Source organism: Mastigoproctus giganteus, chromosome 5, assembly GCF_048544385.1.
Source record: "Mastigoproctus giganteus isolate SK-2022 chromosome 5, ASM4854438v1, whole genome shotgun sequence".
NCBI classification, from domain to species: Eukaryota; Metazoa; Arthropoda; class Arachnida; order Uropygi; family Thelyphonidae; genus Mastigoproctus; species Mastigoproctus giganteus.
The window spans coordinates 185,165,353-185,186,262 of NC_143579.1; the positions used below are offsets into that span (position 1 = coordinate 185,165,353).

At 39.2% G+C, this 20,910-nt stretch overlaps 2 protein-coding genes across 4 annotated transcripts in view; one reads left to right on the plus strand and one right to left on the minus strand.

The window, feature by feature from the left end:
• Positions 1-16,154, plus strand: part of LOC150085923 (glucose dehydrogenase [FAD, quinone]-like) — an 88,149-nt gene extending 71,995 nt beyond the window's left edge. Inside the window, exon 12 of the mRNA XM_090374742.1 lies at positions 16,045-16,154. Coding sequence (XP_090230868.1) covers positions 16,045-16,154 — 110 coding nt within the window. The remainder of the gene's footprint in view (positions 1-16,044) is intronic.
• Positions 16,155-17,086: 932 nt separating this feature from the next.
• LOC150085924 (cytochrome P450 3A24-like) overlaps positions 17,087-20,910 on the minus strand; it is a 120,168-nt gene continuing 116,344 nt past the window's right edge. For all 3 annotated transcript variants that reach the window (XM_090373584.1, XM_090373583.1, XM_090373582.1), the window contains one exon: positions 17,087-17,255. In XM_090373584.1, coding sequence (XP_090229710.1) covers positions 17,163-17,255 — 93 coding nt within the window. In that variant the 3' untranslated portion in view covers positions 17,087-17,162. The remainder of the gene's footprint in view (positions 17,256-20,910) is intronic.

Consider the following 20,910-nt stretch of genomic DNA (forward strand, 5'->3'; position numbering starts at 1 on the left):
TTGAGTTATTAGGCGGATTTGAACTTATGTTCTGGGTGCCGCCTTTAGTTTTAATAAAAATAAAAAATCCTTCCAGGGTGTGATGTCAAGATTGGCATATAAGAACTTATAAGACCGCTCTTGAAAGAGTAAAAGGTTACCCGGCGATCCTATTTAGCCATCTCAGGAGCCAGTGTTCTACTCTAATTTTCAATATTCTATTTCCTAAACACGTTCGTATGTGTGCATTCGCGTTTGGTTGACGGATTTTCCTGACAGCAGGATTGTACTGGAAGGAAAATGTTCCCCGAGAAAAGAGCATTATTTTTATTTGGATCTAAGTTTCCCAGATCAGTCACTTTATATCGATTTGAGAGTGATTACCAGAGGAACAAGCTTGCAGCCATAGTAAAGCTTTAAATAAAAATTTTCACTGAAATCCTGGATGCTTACACTTTATGATAAATTGTTTTATTATTTTCATAATATTTACCACCTTGTTACCAAGGATTGCTTCATAGAATTGTAAGTTAAATGATACGGCCGACAAACCAAACGCAGATTTACACATAGGCAATTGCCCACTGAGTCAAATAAGTGACTATGATTTTGTAAAAAATTCTGTTCTAAATTTGTGACAAAAGATGGAAATAAATACACACACCCTGTAAATAATTCTTGACGTGTTGAGCTGTAATAGACGACTTTAACGCTTTCAATATTATTATTATTATTAGCTACGTGGTGCAAGGAAGCCTGAGGCTTATGCTGCACCACCAAAAAAAAAAAAAAAAAAAAAAAAATGAATTCCCCGAGTTACCCTGAGAGAGAGAGAGAGAGAGAGAGAGAGAGAGAGAGAGAGAGAGAGAGAGAGAGAGAGTTAAAAATAGAAGGGAATCACCAAGAAAGAGAAAAATGATGATATCCAGCTCAGGACCCTGGGTTTGCCAAGCCCATACTCACCAGATGTGAGCCCCTAGGGTAAATATGTTTTACAATTGAAGAGTTTTTATTACAATTCTATTATTTCATATTTTTCTCAGCTGCAATGTAATACTACTTTCCCCGTGTTCAATATTTACGTAAGCAGGAAATATTATTCAAGCACAGAACACGAATAAAGTGTGAAGTGTTCGATGTCTAAGGGGCCCCAGGGGTTTCCCCCATCTCCGCGTTGTGTACTCTGTGTATTACAGAACTCTGTGAAGGCCAGAGGTTTAAAAAGTGTAATGTGTGTGTTAGCGTTGTGTAGTGTCATGTTAAGTTGTTCTTCTGACCATTTAGCCGTTGGGCCCCTAGTGGGATCCCCCATTGCCCACACTTATCCCCGAGGAGGCAGGTCAGGCAGTAGAGGGATCGCTTAAGTACTCTGGCAGTCCTTGCCACTTAATTTCCTAAGATTTCAGTGGCAAGGGCCTAAAAATAAATAAATAAATAAAATAAAATAATAATAAAAAAATAAAAATAAAGTAAAAAAAAAAATGTGATGTGACAAGTTAGAGTAGGGGTAGAGTCTGAAGGAGGGGGTGACAAGTAGAAACATGGGGATGATAGGGAAGACAACCCCAACCTGGTGAGTGGGGACAAGCCCCACCAGGAGAAAAGAGGGGAGCAGGTGACGGAAACCGTTCCCTCCCTCTGCCCAAGGGATGGGGATTAAAAGTGAACTGGGCTAGAGCGCCCTGTTCAGGTCGCCAATGTCAACAGTCACTGTCAGGTAATGGATCCATTAACCCAGACAAGAAGTACATTCAGGAAGCTGGCATTAAGTGTTATTTTGCCTCCCCCGGGTGTTTCTTGGGTCTTCCTTGCCTTATCAAGGGCCATTGTCTGGAGAGGTCAGGTCCGGTTTAATTGCCTCTAATAGGACTAAGTCACAGTTACGAGTTGATGGTCTAAGTTTCCATTTCTCAAGGACAACCATGGTGCATCTCCAGAAACCCGAATAGTGAGTCATAAAGGAACCGTTACACGCACATTACACCTTCATTTATTCATTCATGTCCATAAGTGTTGAAAAATAAGAGTAAATCGCTACACAGTTATCATCCTATTTCTGCTGATGGCTTTATCCCACAGTTTCGAATAACATTCGCATCATTTGATACTAGTGGGCGTTTGAAGTGTGCAGTTGTTTTCCTACTTTCGTAAAGCGAACAACTTTCGGGCAGATAGCGCAATATCTATAATTCCTGATCTCGACAAGGAAACAAAGACTTAGCTACTGTCCACTGAAGGAACAGAAATGATAAGAGTACCAGGCACACGCTAACTGCGTCTGCCGAATACATTGGCTTGCTGCTACACTTGAATGGCTTAAGTGCTACAGTTTGGAGTAATTGAGTTTTGTATGTCGTTGTTTGATATCATCAGCATTCCTACCTGGCTGCTTTTAGCAGTTCTGGTACTGACTGTTTACTGGTAAGCGAACTTCCATTCTTACTGTTGTAAACAATGCCAGTTTTCTTTTACATTTAACCTACTTGATTGGCTGCTTTAATTCTGCTGTGTTTTACTATTGTTTCCAGTTAATTTCGGATCCAGAAATTTGAGAGTCCGGTACAAAATTGTTCTGTGTGCCCTCTAAAAATATGTTCAAAAAATAATTAGTAATAAAACAAATGGTAATACGTGTATTAATGAGCAATACACTAAACTTTCACTCTACCTCTTGAATCTATTCTCTGTGGAAACTTATAATATAGAGGATTTCTACAGGAAGGTAAAGGTTATTCGCTAGCCATTCCGCAATGCATTCATGGTACAATTCTGCCACCTCTTATCAACTAACTGTCGGTTTAAGAAACGTCAGCAGTTGTGCTTATGTTTCTTAAATCGACGAAACTTAAGCAGTGCGTACCACAAATTATGTGGCGAAAGGTATATGGAATGAGAGAGAAGATGGCAGCTAACGAATGGCCTTCAACTGCTTACAGAATTTGTCTCCACTATAGCACTTGCGATGTGGCAAAAATTGAATTTCTGGAGATTTTGGAAATAATAAAGAAGTTTGCGTGCAGCATTCCACAAGTAATACAATCTGATACTTCCAGCTGCTGACACCTGATAGTCAAACAAATAAAAAGTACGAAGTAAACACAGGAAAAAGATTCTATTTACCAGTTACACAAATTATTTATTTTTTTTTTTTTTAGATCGAGGATCCAGAATACGAACTTCAGCATATAATAATGATTAATAGTATTAAACTGGCGCTACTCCTTTAAATACTTTTAGTTTGTAAGACCAAAAGATAAGAATATTACAATCAACATAGTAATGATCAGCTGATAAGGCCTGTTACGTTTTGTAAATGAAAAAAAAAAAAAAAAAAACTTCGATCTATGGTAAAAAATTCATAAATTGAATATACACATATATACACTGAGTAATCACTGAATTATGACCACCTACCTAATACTTCGTAGGTCCTCCTTTTGCCCTCAGTACAGCAGCTATCCGACGTGGCATTGATTCAACAAGATGTCGGAAGCATTCGTGGGGTATGGCAAACTAAGCTATGTGTAATGCGGCTAGCAATGCAGGTAATTGGTGTATCCATACCCCTGATATGCCTTTCCATAGTGTCCCACAAGTACTCTATGGGATTGATATCGGCGGAGTTCGGAGGCCATTCGATATGTTGGAAGTCAGAACGTGTTCCTCAAACCATTCCTGCACAAGTGCCCGATGGCTCGGAGCATTGTCATCTTGGAAGACACTATCGCCATTCGGGAAAAAGAGTAACATAGCGGGGTGTACACAGTCAGCAAACAATTGACGATAACGGAGATCACTGATATGCTGTTCCACATGCACAAGGGGTCCAAGTTACTGCCAGTGAAACATGCCCCACACCATGAAGAGCCTCATATTGTTGACGCCAAATCCGTACACGACCATCCACGGTGAGGAGTAAATAACATGACTCATCCGACCAGCACACCTTCTTCCAATCCTCTAACGTCCAACTTACATGCTCTTTGCACCAGGCGAGTCTTTTATACCGACGAACCTTGGTTAGGAGAGGATTCCGTAGGGGTCGTTTGCTGGTATAGCCCATGCGTGCGACGCATGGTCATGCCAGATATTGTTCCGGATAGGCCCATGTTGTATTAGGTATTCAATCTTCAACAGTGCTGCGCCTGTACGAGTCGTCAGACCTGGCACTCACCTCTAACACGAACCTTTCGTTGACCTTTGCAGTTTTGCCGTCGGGTCGTTGTTTGACCATTTTGACGCCTGGTACACTTTAACAACGGCGGCTGTCGAACACCCCACAAATTCAGCCGTTTGGAAAATCGAGGCACCAGCTCGTCGAGCTCCCACAATCTGTCCTTTATCAAAATCCGATAAATCCTTCCTTTTACCCATCACGCTCGGAATTTTACTACCTGCTGAACCACTGACACCTTATCTATGTTATGTAGGTCGACTAACTGCGCACTCTCGTACCTCACGTGGTCAACGGGTCGCATTTAGTTATCATAGGGGGTGGTCATAATTCCGTGATCACTCAATATATATACATACAGGGTGTTTCAGTTAAACGTTTCAGAACTTCTAAGAGGGGTAGGGTACATCCTGACAACTCGAAATCATATAGCAATGTGGGGTCGGAAATGCTTTCCTGAAGCGGTGTTGTACACAGAAGCACCATAAAGAAAAGAGACCGTAAGTGAGAAATCGTTTTAATAATACATGAAAAGAAGAAAGGTACATGGATTAAAGTAAGTGTTCGAAGTTTCTTCCACGGGCTACAATGCACGCCTCACATCTCCGACGCATGGACATCCGAACATTCTGGAATACTCCAGGCGAATTTCGAATTTCTTGAACAAGAACGCCAAGTTAGTAGGATGGATGATTACACGAACGCAGAGTTAGCCGATATGCATTTGGTGTACGGGGCTGCAAATTGTAGTGGGCCAGCCGCACAGCGTTTGTACGCGGAACGATATCCGACGAGGCGTATTCCCAGTCATAATTTCTTTGCAAGACTGCACCAGAGGTTAGCCGAGAGAGGTTCATTTGAAAGAGCTGACAGGGACAGGGTAAGAACAGCACGGACTCCAGCCGTCGAACAGAATGTGCTGCAGCATGTACAGGGGAATCCAAGAACGAGTACACAAAGTCTAGCAAACGCAGTCGGGGTTTCCCATTGCAGCGTCTGGAGGATTCTCCGAGAACAAGACATGCATCCGTTTCACGTGCAGCGTGTCCAGACACAGCAACCGGAGGATTATGCACCTCGTATTGCTTTCGCACAGTGGTACCTTGGAAAATGTGCTACAAATCCCCTTTTTCCTGCTGAAGTGTTGTTTTCCGATGAGGCATCCTTCACAAGGGAAGGAATTTTCAACACGCATAACGACCATATCTGGGCGGTCGAGAACCCGCATGCGATACGACGTCGTGCAGCACAGATTCGATTTTCGGTCAATGTATGGGCCGGTATTATGGGAGATCACCTCATCGGACCTTACCTGTTACCGTGTCGTCTAACCGGACCTATCTACTTGATCTTTCTGCAGCAAGTATTGCCACAACTTTTGAGAGATGAACAGATTTCTGCATCGACGCAACAGACAATGTGGTTCCAACACGATGGAGCCCCTGCCCATTATAGCGGAGATGTTCGTAACTACCTGGATGTCACATTTGGTCAACAGTGGATCGGACGTGGTGGTCCCGTGCGTTGGCCTGCTCGGTCACCCGACCTATCGTGTCTTGATTTTTATTTCTGGGGTCATATGAAATCGCTAGTTTATGACACCCCTGTTGACAATGCTGAGGAGCTGGTTGCAAGAATCGCAGTAGCTGCCGAAGAAATTCGAAATTCGCCTGGAGTATTCCAGAATGTTCGGATGTCCATGCGTCGGATATGTGAGGCGTGCATTGTAGCCCGTGGAAGAAACTTCGAACACTTACTTTAATCCATGTACCTTTTGCTTCTTTTCATGTATTATTAAAACGATTTCTCACTTACGGTCTCTTTTCTTTATGGTGCTTCTGTGTACAACACCGCTTCAGGAAAGCATTTCCGACCCCACATTGCTATATGATTTCGAGTTGTCAGGATGTACCCTACCCCTCTTAGAAGTTCTGAAACGTTTAACTGAAACACCCTGTATATATATATATGTTAACCTTGATTACCCATCCACCCATTGATATCAATTCAATTGTAAAAGTTCCATCACAAAGGCTTGCGAAACAGAAGTGCCTAGGGTAAACCAGGGCACTAATCGGGCCCCGCTCTAACGGAATTTCCGTACTTTATTCTTTCCCAATAACGTTCGGTAGCAGCTTTTAATGTAAACTTTGAAATTGCGAATGATAAAAAAAAAAAAAAAAAAAAAAAAAAAACAGGAGAAGAAAAAAAATATATGGACATCATATTAGTATTAAAAAAAAAGGCAGAAAAATAACTGAAAATAAAAAGCAGCTAATGTACTACCTGGTAGAATAGCTGTACTTGAGACATAAATTATAAATTCAAACCAACTGGAAAAATATAATTCTGTATAAGTATATAAGTCAGTAATATAAATAATCACGAATAAGAAAATGATGAAATAACAGATTTAAAGAAAAGATAACAGCAATATTAAAGGCAGATGAAATATCAATAAATACTACATGCACAGACAATTTATCATTCCAATTTGAATATATTAAGAAATACGAAAGACATGAGAAGTCGCTGAACGCAAAGTAAACCACTATGCAGGGAATAAGGTTTAGAAGAAACACGGTAAGGGATCAGTACCTGCAATAAGATTTCTTTCGAGAACCTATAAAAAAAGGCGATGAAATTGAAACTGGTAAAAAATCATTTACAGAGGTAGGAGAAGCATATTTAGGAATTTGTACAATACAATATTTCTTTAACTTCTCAGGAATATCTGAAAATTTCGAATCTAATCTAATCCACACAGTTGGTACTTTTCTCTGGGGTTGCTGTTACCCATATGCAGTACTTTACATTTGTCAATGTTAAACTTCAGTTGCCACCTCTCGGCCCATCTACCCAACTTTTCTAGATCTGCTGCCATTACTGTCACCCCTGCATCATCTGCAAACTTGGACATTAAGCCTGTTATACCTTCATCAATATCATTAATAAATATAGAAGACAACAATGGTCGCAACACCGAACCCTGGGGGACTCCACTAATAACATTAGTCCACGACGAGCAGTTACCATTGATTACCACTCTCTGTCTTCTCCCGCTCAATCATCCTTTCATTCATAGCAGCAACTTTCCCTTAATGCCATATTGCTCCAATTTCTACAGCAGCTTTGTGTGTGCAACAGTATCAAAAGCTTTCCTGAAATCCAAGTATATATTATCAAAATTATTTTTTGAATCTAGTTCCTTTGTGACCACATCGTAGTATCCAATCAAATTGGTGAGGCAAGATTTCCCCTTAACAAACCCATGCTTTGTCTGAATTGTAACAACCTTGTATAGATGATCCTGCACTGCTTCTTTAGCCAATGACTCCATTACTTTCCCCGGAACTGAAAATAAACTAACAGGTCAGTAATTACTCACTGTAATTACTCACAGCGTCACCCTTTGAACCCCCTTTGTGAATTGGGGATACATTTGCACATCTCCAGTCCGTGGGGACCTTTCCTGAGTCCAAGGATGCCCTCATAATTATGACTAAGAGTTTGTTTACTTCCTTTGCTGCCTCCCTTAATAAAACTGGATAGATCCCATCTACCCCAGGTGTCTTTCTTTTATTTAAACTTCAACAATTTGTGGCATCCACTACCCTAAAGAATTCCTTGCGTGTGAATGTAGATGCAAAATACTTATTCAGTTTGTCAGCTACCTGAGCAGGGTCATCAACATTCCAACCATCAAAATCAAGTAGACCAATCTGATTCATCCGCTTCCTTCTAGAATTTACACAATAAGAAGTCTTTGCTGTTTTTATTTGCGTCCTTTTCCAAAGATTTCTCATAATCTTTGGCAAAAGAGATTAGTCATGCCTTCGCCTGCCGAACCTCTATTGTGACTTAATTACAGATTAGTTTATATTTACCATAGGCTTCTGTCTCGCCTGATAATTTATATGCATCCCATGTATTTTGCTTCTGTGCCACGAATCTCATTAGTTCATTTGATATCCATTTAGGTCTAAATCTTGAACAGTATTTCTTAGTTGGTGTGAAAAGCCAAGATTACTTCCCATTTAGAATTTGCTGTTGGTAACATCATCAGTTTGTCCTACTGCATAGAATTTAAAAACAGTCTGAGACCACCATAGTCACCTTTAAGAAAGCAAAAATACTTCCCTTTACGCCTGATGGTAGTTGCAACTTTAAGTTTAAAACAGCTGGTTGCTCCAGCAACTAGAGGGAATCAACGGTTGGATGTTGTTTATTACAACGCTCTTAGGATTGGATTATTCGACAACTTGTTTCGCTTTAAGTCAGATCACAATCCCATGGATCTAGAAACCACACTCAATGTTCCAGGTAATCGTGGGAGAGGGGGGGGAGAAATCGACGGAAAATTCAGCAGCTGCTCTGTTAAATATATCAAACAAAACATCATCCTGAAAGAATTAGATTACAACTAGCAAGAATTAAGCATAAAACCAGCAGAAGAAACTGGCCCAATTACTTACAAAAACCACCTTTGAAGGAGCGTTGAGGGTTATAGCTAATAAGGATTATGGGAAATCCAAATAGTGGTGTAATCCATGAATCAAATATGCCTTTCTTAAAAAGCAAACACTTTACAGGAAGTAGCAGAAGACTGGCAGGCCCAACGACCACATTCAGTACAAAAAAGGGAGAGAGTTCACTTTATAAAGCCCAAAAGACAAGCACATTACGGAGTTGCTCTTTCAAAGCTCAAACAAGGAAAATAGGATTGTTGGGGATAGGAGGAAAAAGGGTCTCATGACTGCAGAGGTCTTCAGTGAATGACATTTGGACCCAACCAATTAGCAACTGAAGAAATCAGGAAGAGAATAACTGATCTCCACCGAATGGTAGAAAAAGAAGAATCCGCCTCAAACTTCTTAAGAAAGACTCCACTAACAACCATCATAATTATCAAAGAAAGCTTCATGAAAGCTATAAATGAACTTTCTAATAAAGCAACTGTGATCTTGATAACTTCACTCTTTTCATGGCAAAAATCAGCAGCCCTTACATTATCGAGGTGTTGCATCACAACTTCAATGAAATCATAAAGAAAGATACTCTTCCCAGTTTATGGAACAGCTAAATAGTCAGGTCCCTTCCGAAAATAAATAAATAAAAAAAAAAAAAAACACCAAAAAAAAAAAAAAAAAAAACGCCAAAGACTACAGACCCATTGCCATAAGTTGCAACCGCCTAAACATTTTTGAGAAGACCCTTCTGTCAACCCTCACCCAACGCTGCTTCAGGCATCGTCTTCTACACCTGCACTCTGTTTGTTTTCACTGGAAGATCAACCGTTACACACCTCCTTTAGACCCCTTTCCGGATGCAGGAGGCTCTTAACAATGAGGAACAGCTCGATATTATCTTCTTATATACACTGTGTTCCACTTTATTCGGTACACCCCCACTGTGCACACAAATGGTTTGTCACACAACGTTGCAAGTCACAATGACCACAGTTGTGGATATAAATCCAGCAGAACCTTTCTAGTATCAGTTAAGCGTACAAACTGTAGCAAGAATGGGGAAAAGGAGTGACCTAATGGACAGCTGATTGCTCCAGCATGGACTTCGAACGTGGCATCGTACCAGGTGCAAGACGTGCTGGACAATGCATCTCTGAAACGGCAGTTCTCCTGAACTTTTCACGCACCACAGTTTCAAGGGTGTATCGAGAATTGTGCAACGAACAGAAAACATCCTCTGAACAGCACTCCTGTGGAAGAAAATGGCTTGTTGATCAGAGAGGTCAGAGGAGGATGGCTAGAATTGTACAAGCAAACAGATGGGCCACAATGTTGCACATCACGTCAGAACACAACCTTGGTGCGCAGAACAAAATATCGCAACGGACCACTAGTCGCACTTTGTCGCGAATGGGCTACAGCAGCCGACGGCCACATCGAGTACCTTTGTTATCAATGAAGAACAAGAGAGCACGCCACCTGTGGGCACAGCAACACCAGTGCTGGACTATCGAGGATTGGAAAACAGTTGCTTAGTCTGACGAGTCGAAGTTCCTGGTGCATCATGTTGATGGAAGGCTCAGAATTTGGCAAAAACAACATGAATCCATGGACCCTCATGTCTGACGACTACTGTGCGAGGTGGTGGGGGCAGTGTTATAGTGTGGGGAATGTTTTCTTGGCACATGTTGGGTCCATTGATACCCATAGATTCACGTCTGAATGCCACATCGTACCTAAACATTGTTGCTGACCAAGTGTAACCGTTCATGTTGACAGTTTATCCTCAGTCAGATGGTTACTTCCAGCAGGATAATGTGCCAGTGCACAAAGCCCGAATCACTATGCAATGGTTCCAGGAACATGACAATGACTTTTCTTTGCTGCAGTGGCCCGCTCAGTCCATGGATCACAATCCTATTGAACATCGTTGGGATGAGCTGGAAAGGGCTGTTCGCTGCAGGCCTTCACCTCCGTCAAATCTCAAGGAACTGAATGACACACTCATGTCTGCATTGTACTCCATTCCTGCACAAAGTTTTCAGCATCTTGTTCAATCCATGCCTAGACGAATATTCAGGCTGTTTTGAAGGATAAAGGTGGCTCAACACGCTACTAGGTAGGCGTACCTAATAAAGTAGCAGCACCGTGTACACCCGCAGCCTTTGACAATATCTCGATTATGGCTCTTGAACAAATTCTTACCACTTTAAAATACAAGGAAATCCCTTGAAGATTTTATGAGACATTCTGATGAAAAGAGGCCTCATAATTACTCATGACGAGTTTATTTCTCATTACACCACTTCACAGGAAGTACCTCAGAGATGGGTTCTCTCCTCAATATTATTTGCTGCGGCCGTCGAACCCTTCTTTGCACTCCATAAAGACGATTTTATTACACATGCTGATGACCTGAAATTCTTCGTCACATCTAGAGTTCAACAACAAGTTAAGAAAACAAATAAACATGCTAATAACATAATAAATTAACTAGAGATTTACCTAGACTGTATAGGATTACGTTTAAATCCAAGCAAATCTGCCCAGATGACAATTACAAATAAAAAGAACAATATCTCTATACTGGTAAGAGGATGCGAAGTACGAAAGGTTAAATCGCACTACGCATCCGTTTACCAGTGTAGAGGATGCAAAGTGCAAAAGGTTAAATCGCACGTTGACCTTGGCATAAAATGGGATGAGGGACTAATGTTCTCTCAGCACTTTGAATACATCAAAGCAAAAACATATGCGCCGTTTTGGGCTCATTAGCATTAGCATTAGTAGAGGCATATGATTCAAGAAGGCAAGCTTATGCAGCATCAGCCAAAAAAAAAAAAAAAAAAAAAAACCATGCTCCCATTTCACCCCTCCATTCATTTCGAGTACCTGTCCAGCTCAGCCTTAAATTTATTTAGGCTATCAACTTCCACAACAAAGGATGGAAGTCTGTTCCACCAACCAACCACCCGCTGGCTAAAGGCAAACTTCCGTACATCTGTCTTTCCTCAATTTGAATTTATGCCCTCTCAAATGATTATTCTGAGCAAGAGCAAGAATTCCATCAGCATTGAGCATGCTCAAACCATTCAAGGCTTTATACACCTCAATCAGATCACCTCGCAGGTGCCTAGTCTCCAGACACTGTAATTTGCAAAATTTAAGCCTTTCTTCGTAAGAGCCACCCTTCATTCCGTTCACTACTCTTGTTGCTCTTCTCTGTACTCGTTACAGCAGCTCTACATCCTTCTTGAAACGAGGCCTCCAGGCCTGTATACAGTACTCTAGGTGTGGTCTGACCATTGCCTTATACAAGGGAATAATCACCTCCTTATCCCTGCTAGAAAAATTCCTATATATCATTGACAATACACCATGAGCTACACTTGCAGCCCATCTGCACTGCTCAGAGAACTTCATATCTGCTTGCACAACCACCCCCAGGTCCTTTTCATTCTCTACCACTGTCAGTGTAGTACACAGAGTTGATACGTTGCTCTGGGATTGCTGTTTCCCATATGTAGTACTTTACATTTGTCAATGTTAAACTTCATTTGCCACCTCTCAACCCATCTGCTCAACCTTTCCAGATCCTGCTGCAGCAGCATAGTGTCAGTAGTGTCCTTGACAAACCTGCAACCTTCGTATCGTCTGCAAACTTGGACATTAAGCTTGATATACCATCATCAATATCATTTATAAATACAGAAAACAATAATGGACCCAATACTCAACCCTGAGGGACTCCACTAATAACGTTAGTCCACGATGAGCAGTGTCCATTGATTACCACTCTCTGTCTTCTCCCCCTCAACCACCCCTGTATCCATAGCAGCAATTTGCCTCCAATGCCACACTGCTTCAATTTGTGCAGCAGTCTTCCATGTGCAACAGTATCAAAAGCCTTTCTAAGATCCAAGTGTATAATATCAAAGTTATTCCCTGCATCCAGTTCTTTTGTGACTGCATCATAGTATCCAATCAAATTGGTCAGGCAAGACTTCCCCTTAACAAAACCATGCTGTGTCTGAGCTATAACTGAAGTGTTGTCTAGATGATCCTGCAGTGCTTCATTAACCAGTGCCTCCATTAATTTTCCGGGAACAGAAGTTAAACTCACAGGTCTATAATTACTTGTGTCAGCCTTTGATCCTCCTTTGTGAATTGGGGTTACATTTGCACATCTCCAGTCCATGGGTACCTCCCCTGAGTCCAAGGAAGCTCTCATAATTATGGCTAAGGGTTTGCTTACTTCCTTTGCTGCCTCCTTTAATATAACTGGATAGATTGCATCCACCCCAGGTGCCTTGCTTGTGTTTATCTTCAACAATTTCTCCTCCACTTTACTCTCAGAGATTACAAGATTCTCTAGCTTACTGCCAGAGCTGAATACACCTCTGGCATTCCCCTCGCTGAATAACTCCTCATGTGTGAATGTCGATGCAAAATATTCATTTAGCTGTTAGCTACCTGAGCAGGATCATCAACAGTTGAACCATCGATATCCAATGGACCAATCTGATTTATCCCCTTCCTTTTAGAGTTTACATAAGTAAAGAACTCTTTGCTGTTTTTCTTTGCATCCCTTGCAAAAGATATCTCGTAATCTGCCTTAGCCCGCCTAACCTCCTTTGTAACTTGGTTATAGATCAACTTGTATCTATCATAGGCTTCTGTGTCATATGTTAATTTGTATGTATCCCATGCATTTTTCTTCTCTGCCATATGTCTCATTAGTTCATCTGACATCCATTTAGGCCTAAACCTTGAACAATATTTCTTAGTTGGTATGTAAAGCCTAGTAGCTTCCAAGATAAGTTCTTGGAATATTTCCCATTTTGAATTTGCTGTTGGTAACATCATCAGTTAATCCCACTGGATAGAATTTAAATACTGTCTCAGTCCATCGTAGTCACCTTTACGAAAGCAATAACCCTTCCCTTTACCCTTAATGGTAGTTACCTCTTTGAGTAAATCCCACTTCAGCACACTGTGATCACTGCCACCTAGTGGTTCATTTATCTGCAGATTCTTAATGCATGAAGAATCACTACTGATAATCAAATCAAGAGTATTACTCCCTCTAGTTGCCTCCCGAACATGCTGATGTAGAAAACAATCATACATACAATAAATCCACAAAAGCCTTGCTAGTGTGTGAGTGACCAGCCCCCAAATTCCAGTCAATATCTGGGAAATTAAAATTCCCCAAACTTCAACATCAAACAATTAACTATTGCATTACGTAGTTGCATATACATGACTGGCAGTACACGCCATCATGTTCCCCACTCTTAACTGTCAGTTTGACAGTTAAGAGTGGGGAACATGACATTATTATGAAGGTTACCATAATAACCGAAAGCTTTTGTATGTATTTAATATGTGTGTTTTACAATTAGTATTAAACTTGTCATTATTTATTCTGTCTTCCATTTTGCTCTGTGTCACACAATAATCCACAATAATAATGAATCCAGAGTGCACTGGCCTCTTTAATCATAGCAGGCACTGTTAAATCAATTCAGTTATGGATCAGGCAGCTTTCTAAAGAGAACAAACCCATGGCTGACAATGCCACATTTTCATTTTCCTTCCTTACCACTGGTTTATTATTGTGATATTTCACTTTTGACCTTGGCTTACTTCCATGTTTGATAGTCACAGTATCTCTGCACCTGGCAAAATTCTTCATTTTGAGTTTTTACATATGCCATGTTAGACAGTTATTAAATTTTCTAAATTATTCTTTTCCCAGTATTTTGTGCTTGCTTTTGTCAATGTTGGATTTCTGCACTTTTATTATATAGTTTTGTTGTCGAAATTTATGATATTTCACTCTTTCTTGGATCTTCAGTGGCTTCTAAATTTATCCCTTTAGGTTTTAAAATACTTTTGGTTGTTGCCCTTTTACATTGTACTATTCCTTTTACATTTATACTACTCCTTTCTTTCTTTTGTTTATGTACATAACATTAACTATGAATTAACCTTCATCACTTGCACCCTCAATTTTAAGACACTGCATGGCATTTTACTGAACTGAAAATGGGATCTATGAATTATGATTTGCTAAAACCAATTAAAGCATATCAAATAAAAATAAACAAGAGCAACCAATAATAATAATAATGAAGTTTTCATCATTATCCTTCACTGAAACCCAAAAAAATTCAGAGAGAGAGAAAGAATGTGAACACACACCAGCTGGTGTGCTTATGTGTGCATAGTAATGGCATCATTGTTTTAAGACAGTAGAAGAGTGACTTTCCTGAAGTTAATTCCATATGGCATGACAGTTGCCTCCTGCAATCTCTCAATATGAGTTTCCTTAGCAAACAGCATCTATTACTATCTTTAATTGCATACTAACCTGTGACATAATTGACACTGTGTATATATACAGCATGATCAAAAAGAAGAAAGCACTTTCAGATGCTCATCAAACAAACACTAACCATGCAGGGACTCACATCTGGTATGGGCTTGGCACACCCAGGGTCCTGAGCTAGATATCATCATTCTTCTCTTTCTTGGTGATTCCGTTCTACTTCTGACTCTCTCTCTCTCTCTCTCTCTCTCTCTCTCTGCGCCTCCATAGCCAGGTGGGCAGGAGCAGCAGTGCATAGCACATGCTTCTTGATTAGACCAGGGTTCCACCCCGTGACTACCAAATACGGAGGATGCGGAAAGGTTAGGGAATGACCACCGCATATCCTCGGAGCAATATGGCCTTAGTTGCTAATGCTCCTAAAAACCAAATAACAACTCTCTCTCTCACACACACACACATACATACACACAGGGTAACTCAGAATTTTTTTATTTTGGCTGGTGCAGCAAAAAACCTGAGGCTTCTTTGCACCATATGGCTAATTATAATAATAAAAATAATATAACAATAAATTCACAAATACCAAACAATAGAATTCAGAATTTTTTTTCAACTATTTTTTTGTGTGAAAAAAGCATTTTGTGCCATCCAGTTTGCAAAGTCAAATCAATAACTAGTGTACACTGTGACTTTCTTACGTGGTTCTGAAAGGTTTCACCAGCATCTGCAAGGGAAAGCACCTGGGCTGCCCTGCACTACTGATAAAATAGTGCATACATAAGAGAAATCTTTCAGTGAGGTCCACAAAAATCCACTCAGATTGCATACACCTCAAACAATAGTCTAGTCTATTCTTTGGAAGAATTTACTTTTGCTATGACTTTCAACAGAAAATGAAAGAGGATGGTGTGGCAGCATAGCTTGTTTTCAGTGATGAAGCCACTTTTCATTTGAGCAGGAAAAGCTAACTGCTACAATGTTTGGTTATGTGTATATCTTCTCCAAGTCATCAAGCAGGACTCTTTAAAAATAAATGTTTTGTGCCATTTCACATCAGAAAATTTATGGTGCTTTATTTTTTGTAGGAAAAACACTGGAACATTTACCTGAACACACTGAACTGGCTTATGCCTCAACTTCACAAAGATTTCAAGTTGATCAACCAGAATGCGTGGAGTTGTCCAAGATGCTATAGAAAGTCAAGAGACATGCTAGGGCTCATTACTTCTTTAGTGATTCAGTGAACTGCAGAGTGGATACAAATATATCCCTAAGTGCTAGGTCTCCACTGCTTGGTGCAATCCACTCCAAGGACAGTGTCAAGCAGGGAGTTTGACTTGGGTGGTACATCTGTCAAAAGGTAAGGAGGTGTCCCACAATGATGTCATTCCTCTGATTTCATCTGAATTGATTTTTCCCAATTTCAAGTTCCAGCAAGATAGTGCACTTCCTCATGTTCATGTTGACATATTACATATCTAAAAAACACATTACCTCAGCAATGGATAGGCCAAGGTACGTGTGATGCTCCTGCTTCCAAGTCTCTGGACACCATTTGTATGACTTCTTTTTGTGAGGCTTTGTAAAGGAGGCTATATTTGTGCCATTATTTCCAATAGACATTCCTGAACTAATTCAGGAAAGTCAAACTTAGATTAATTACCAGGATGAAATGGACTATCCAATTGATGTCTGCTGTATCACTCATGAGCTCATATACAGGGCCTGTAAAGTCAACTTCCAGAGATTCTTTGTCCATCGATATATGTCCCAAAAGTAATAAATTCTAGGTTTTCACTTCTCTGGTTTTGAGACTATTTCTTTTAAAAAAAATTTTTTTTTTTTTTTTTTCAATTACTGTTATTAGCAGTTAATGATCACACAAAACACAACAATCATATTTTGGTTGATTATTTAAGCTCCATTTAATGAAACGTCACTTTCAAGTTTATTGCAAACAAAAATGCATCAAAACAAATTCTGATATATATATATATAAACAAAATAATATATTTGATAAATATCAAATCTGATATAAACTTGTGAAATGCACTCATTACATATACTTCAGCTATATCAGCTAGAAGCAATTTAATCAGACTAGATATTCCAATACAAATCACGTCTTATGCAAATATTCAAGCACACTGATGCTTCTATGGACGGAAAAGCATATTTATGAACGACAGTTTTTAAGTTTCTCTTATGTTTTCTGCAAATGGTTCCTGGCCTGGATCTCTAAAAATACGTCTTTAGGCTGCATGATTTGTTGATCAGGTAGGAATTCCAATGGCACCTGATGAGAGAAATTACACCAGAAAAAAAATTTTTTTTTTCATATACAGTGTATTATTATACATTGAAAATTACAATACTCAACTCTAAATATAAATTTTTTTTAACTATTGTCATTGGTTGAATATTTCTTTCAGAAGAATATTTCCTCTGAAAGTGGTGGTGCTTTCTGAAAGAAAGCACCACCACTTTCAGTGCTCGCATAAAATAACTATGAAAACAACAGCAATAAATCATCTGCAGAATCACACAGGCAGAGGCACAACTTGATTTTTTGTCAATTTTTGTGTCAAAAATCCTAGTTGTGTCTCTAGCTCTCAACACTTGTAACCAAATATCAAATATGTGCCTTTCATTTTCAAATTTGTTATTATTTAATAACTAAATTAAACAATCTAGCACCTGCTGGCTGTTTGCCTATTGGTTGAATATTTCTTTCAAATACCACTAATGCAGTACATGAAAGAAATATTCAACCAATGACAATAGTTAAAATGATGTTACAATGAAAATGTTATTATAGCAATGTCATCAAGTTTTTATATGAATGTCAGTGCAACTCTGGGAATTTTGTTTTTAGGGATTTGTTTTTGTTCTTTTATTCTGTAGATCTATGAAAAGATACACAAATGAAAAATTGCAAAGTCCCATTGTAAAATAACAGTTGCCTTATCTGATGATTGTTAAATTAAGAAACTAATTTTATTCTGAACAGAAGCTACACAGTACAGGCAATTATTTCTTTTGAGTTACCACTTTCGGTGCTCACATAAAATAACTATGAAAACAACAGCAATAAATCAGCTGCAGAATCACACACAGGCCGAGGAACAACTTGATTTTTGGTCAATTTTTGTGCCAAAAATCCTAGTTGTGTCTCTAGCTCTCAACACTTGTAACCAAATATCAAATATGTGCCTTTCATTTTCAGATTTGTTATTATTTAATAACTAAATTAAACAATCTACCACCTGCTGGCTGTTTGCCTTCAGTCAGCAGCTGGTAGATTGTTGGAACAGGCTTCCAACTGTTGTTGTGGAAGTGGATGGATTAAATAAATTCAAGGAAGACCTAGAGAAATTCTTGGAGGGTATGGATTGGATGGGCGAACTGGTTTTTTTTTTTTTTTTTTGGCTGATGCTCTATAGAAGCCTGCTTTCTTGCATCATTTGCCATTACTACTACTAATTAAATAAATATAATTAATTCACTAGTTTACAGTGTATCTGGGGTTTGAGTAAAAGTATGTGGCAGTTATTTATGCATGTTTACTGATTACTAAACTGAAATCCGTTTGTTTCTATCACATAAAGATTTTTCACAATTCATTAAAAAAATATTACTTAGGTATTATACCCAAATGTGTACATAACTATAGTTTCTGCAATGGTTTACAAGTTTTATACCCCTATATTAGTAATCAGCATCAAATATTTGCCTCAAATACAACAGATTGTGCATGTTTAACCCGAACTACACACACTGCAAGTTAACCAACCTTGCCCCAGGAAGGTAGACGGCCCCCACGCCACTCTTCCAGCCCATCTGTGATTCCCAGAATTTTATTTTCCGAGTGGAGTCTGGGAGACTCCTGTGTGTAGTTACGGGTTAAATTTGTCTGAGCATGCACTCACTTGTTTGTACAATCCACTCAACCACAGAGCCTGCCTATATAAGTGGCACGTCCCTTATGCGGTCACGGTAAAAACCATCGTGAGCTCTCATTGTGTGTTAGTTTTCTTTTAGTATGGCAACCAGAAAGTGTATAAACAGTCCCGACATATTTTGTTACATGTGTGGTTGTTTTGTTCCTGTAAAGCAGAGGTGAAATATTACTGATTTTGTAAAAAAATCGTATTATGCATACTTTGACATAAAACTAGGCAATCAGGATAAATCATGGGCACCGCATAAAGTATGCCATACATGTGTCGAACATCTTAGAAAATGGGGTCAAAGAAAAAAGGTGTGCTTGCTATTTCTATGGTGTGGTGCGAGCCAGTAAACCATGCCGAATGTTACTTTTGTGTATGCAACGTTAAAGGTTACAATTCAAAAAATAAAAAGGACGTCAAATATCCAGATCTACCATCAGCCATAAGACTGGTTCCGCATGGACCTGATCTGACTGTAAAACCTCCACCAGAAACTTTGGAGTCCACATCTTCTTCCACAAAAGCAGAAGCTGCAGAGGTTAGTGAAGAGGAATGTTATCAAACAGAAAATATTTTAACGCCACAGAAATTCACGCAAGTCGAACTGAACGATTTAGTAAGGGCCTCAGGTCTTCCAAAGTATGCTGCTGAAATTCTGGGATCCAGACTTCAAGCGATGAACTTACTTGCTCCAGGTACATTTTCCTGGTACAGAATTCGTGAAAGGGAGTTTATACAGTATTTTTCACAAGAAGGTCCTCTCGTATATTGCAGAAATATTGCTGGTTTAATAAGTGCATTAGGAGCTCCATCATATGTTCCTAGTGAATGGAGACTATTTATAGACTCTTCTAAGACTAGTTTAAAAGGTGTTCTCTTGTATAACGGAGATAAGTACACATCTGCGCTAGTTGCTCATTCAGTCTACTTAAAAGAAACTTATGACAATCTATAGTTGCTTCTGTAGAAAATTAAATATCAAGGTCATGAATGGCAACTATGTGGAGACTTAAGTGTTATGTATGTTTTTGGGGCAACAGGGTGGGTACATTAAAATGCCACACTTTATTTGTGAATGGGATAGCAGGCTAAAGCGCTGCATTGGACAAAGAAGCAATGGCCTCGGAGGCACAATCTTACACTGGGGTCAAAAAATATTGTGCACAAAAGTTTGGTGAAGCCAGATAAAATACTTTTACCTCCACTGCATATAAAGTTAGACATAATGAAGCAATTTGTTAAAGAACTGAATAAGGATGACAACTGCTTTAAGTACCTTTGCAGTAAATTTCCCGGTTTATCTGACGCAAAACTTAAGGAGGGTATCTTCCTTGGTTCCCAAATTAGAAAATTAGTTTTAGATGGTCAGTTTGAAACTACTATGACTGATGTTGAAAGGGAAGCCTGGATTGCTTTTAAAAGTGCAATGGAAAACTCTCTAGGAAATCATAAAATCACAGGATTATGAAAAAATTGTTCAAAATATGCTCGAAAACCTTTGCAATTTAGGTTGCAATATGAGCATCAAAATTCACTTTTTGCATGCCCATCTTGATTTTTTCCCCGAAAATCTTGCACAGATGAGAGAAGAACAAGGGGAGTGATTCCATCAGGACATAAAGGAAATGGAGCAGAGGTACCAGGGAAGGTGGAATACAAGCATGATGGCAGACTACTGCTGGTGTTTAAAAAGAGAGAAACCTGGCACTGTACAATTAAAACAATTAAACATTCTTTTCAAACAAAGAGACAAAGGTCTGATTAATGAAAGTTTCAGAATTTTGATTAATATTTGTTAGTATTTACATATTTTTTGATTTATGAAAATGTAATCCTATCATTTTGTCATTGTTTATTTGTTTGTTATTTGGTTTTTAGGAGCATTAGCAACTATGATCATATTGCTCCAGGATATGCGGTGGTCATTCCCTGACCTTTCTGCATGCTCCGTATTTGATTTTGTCATTACTAAATACAATAAAGTTATATACTTTCATAAAA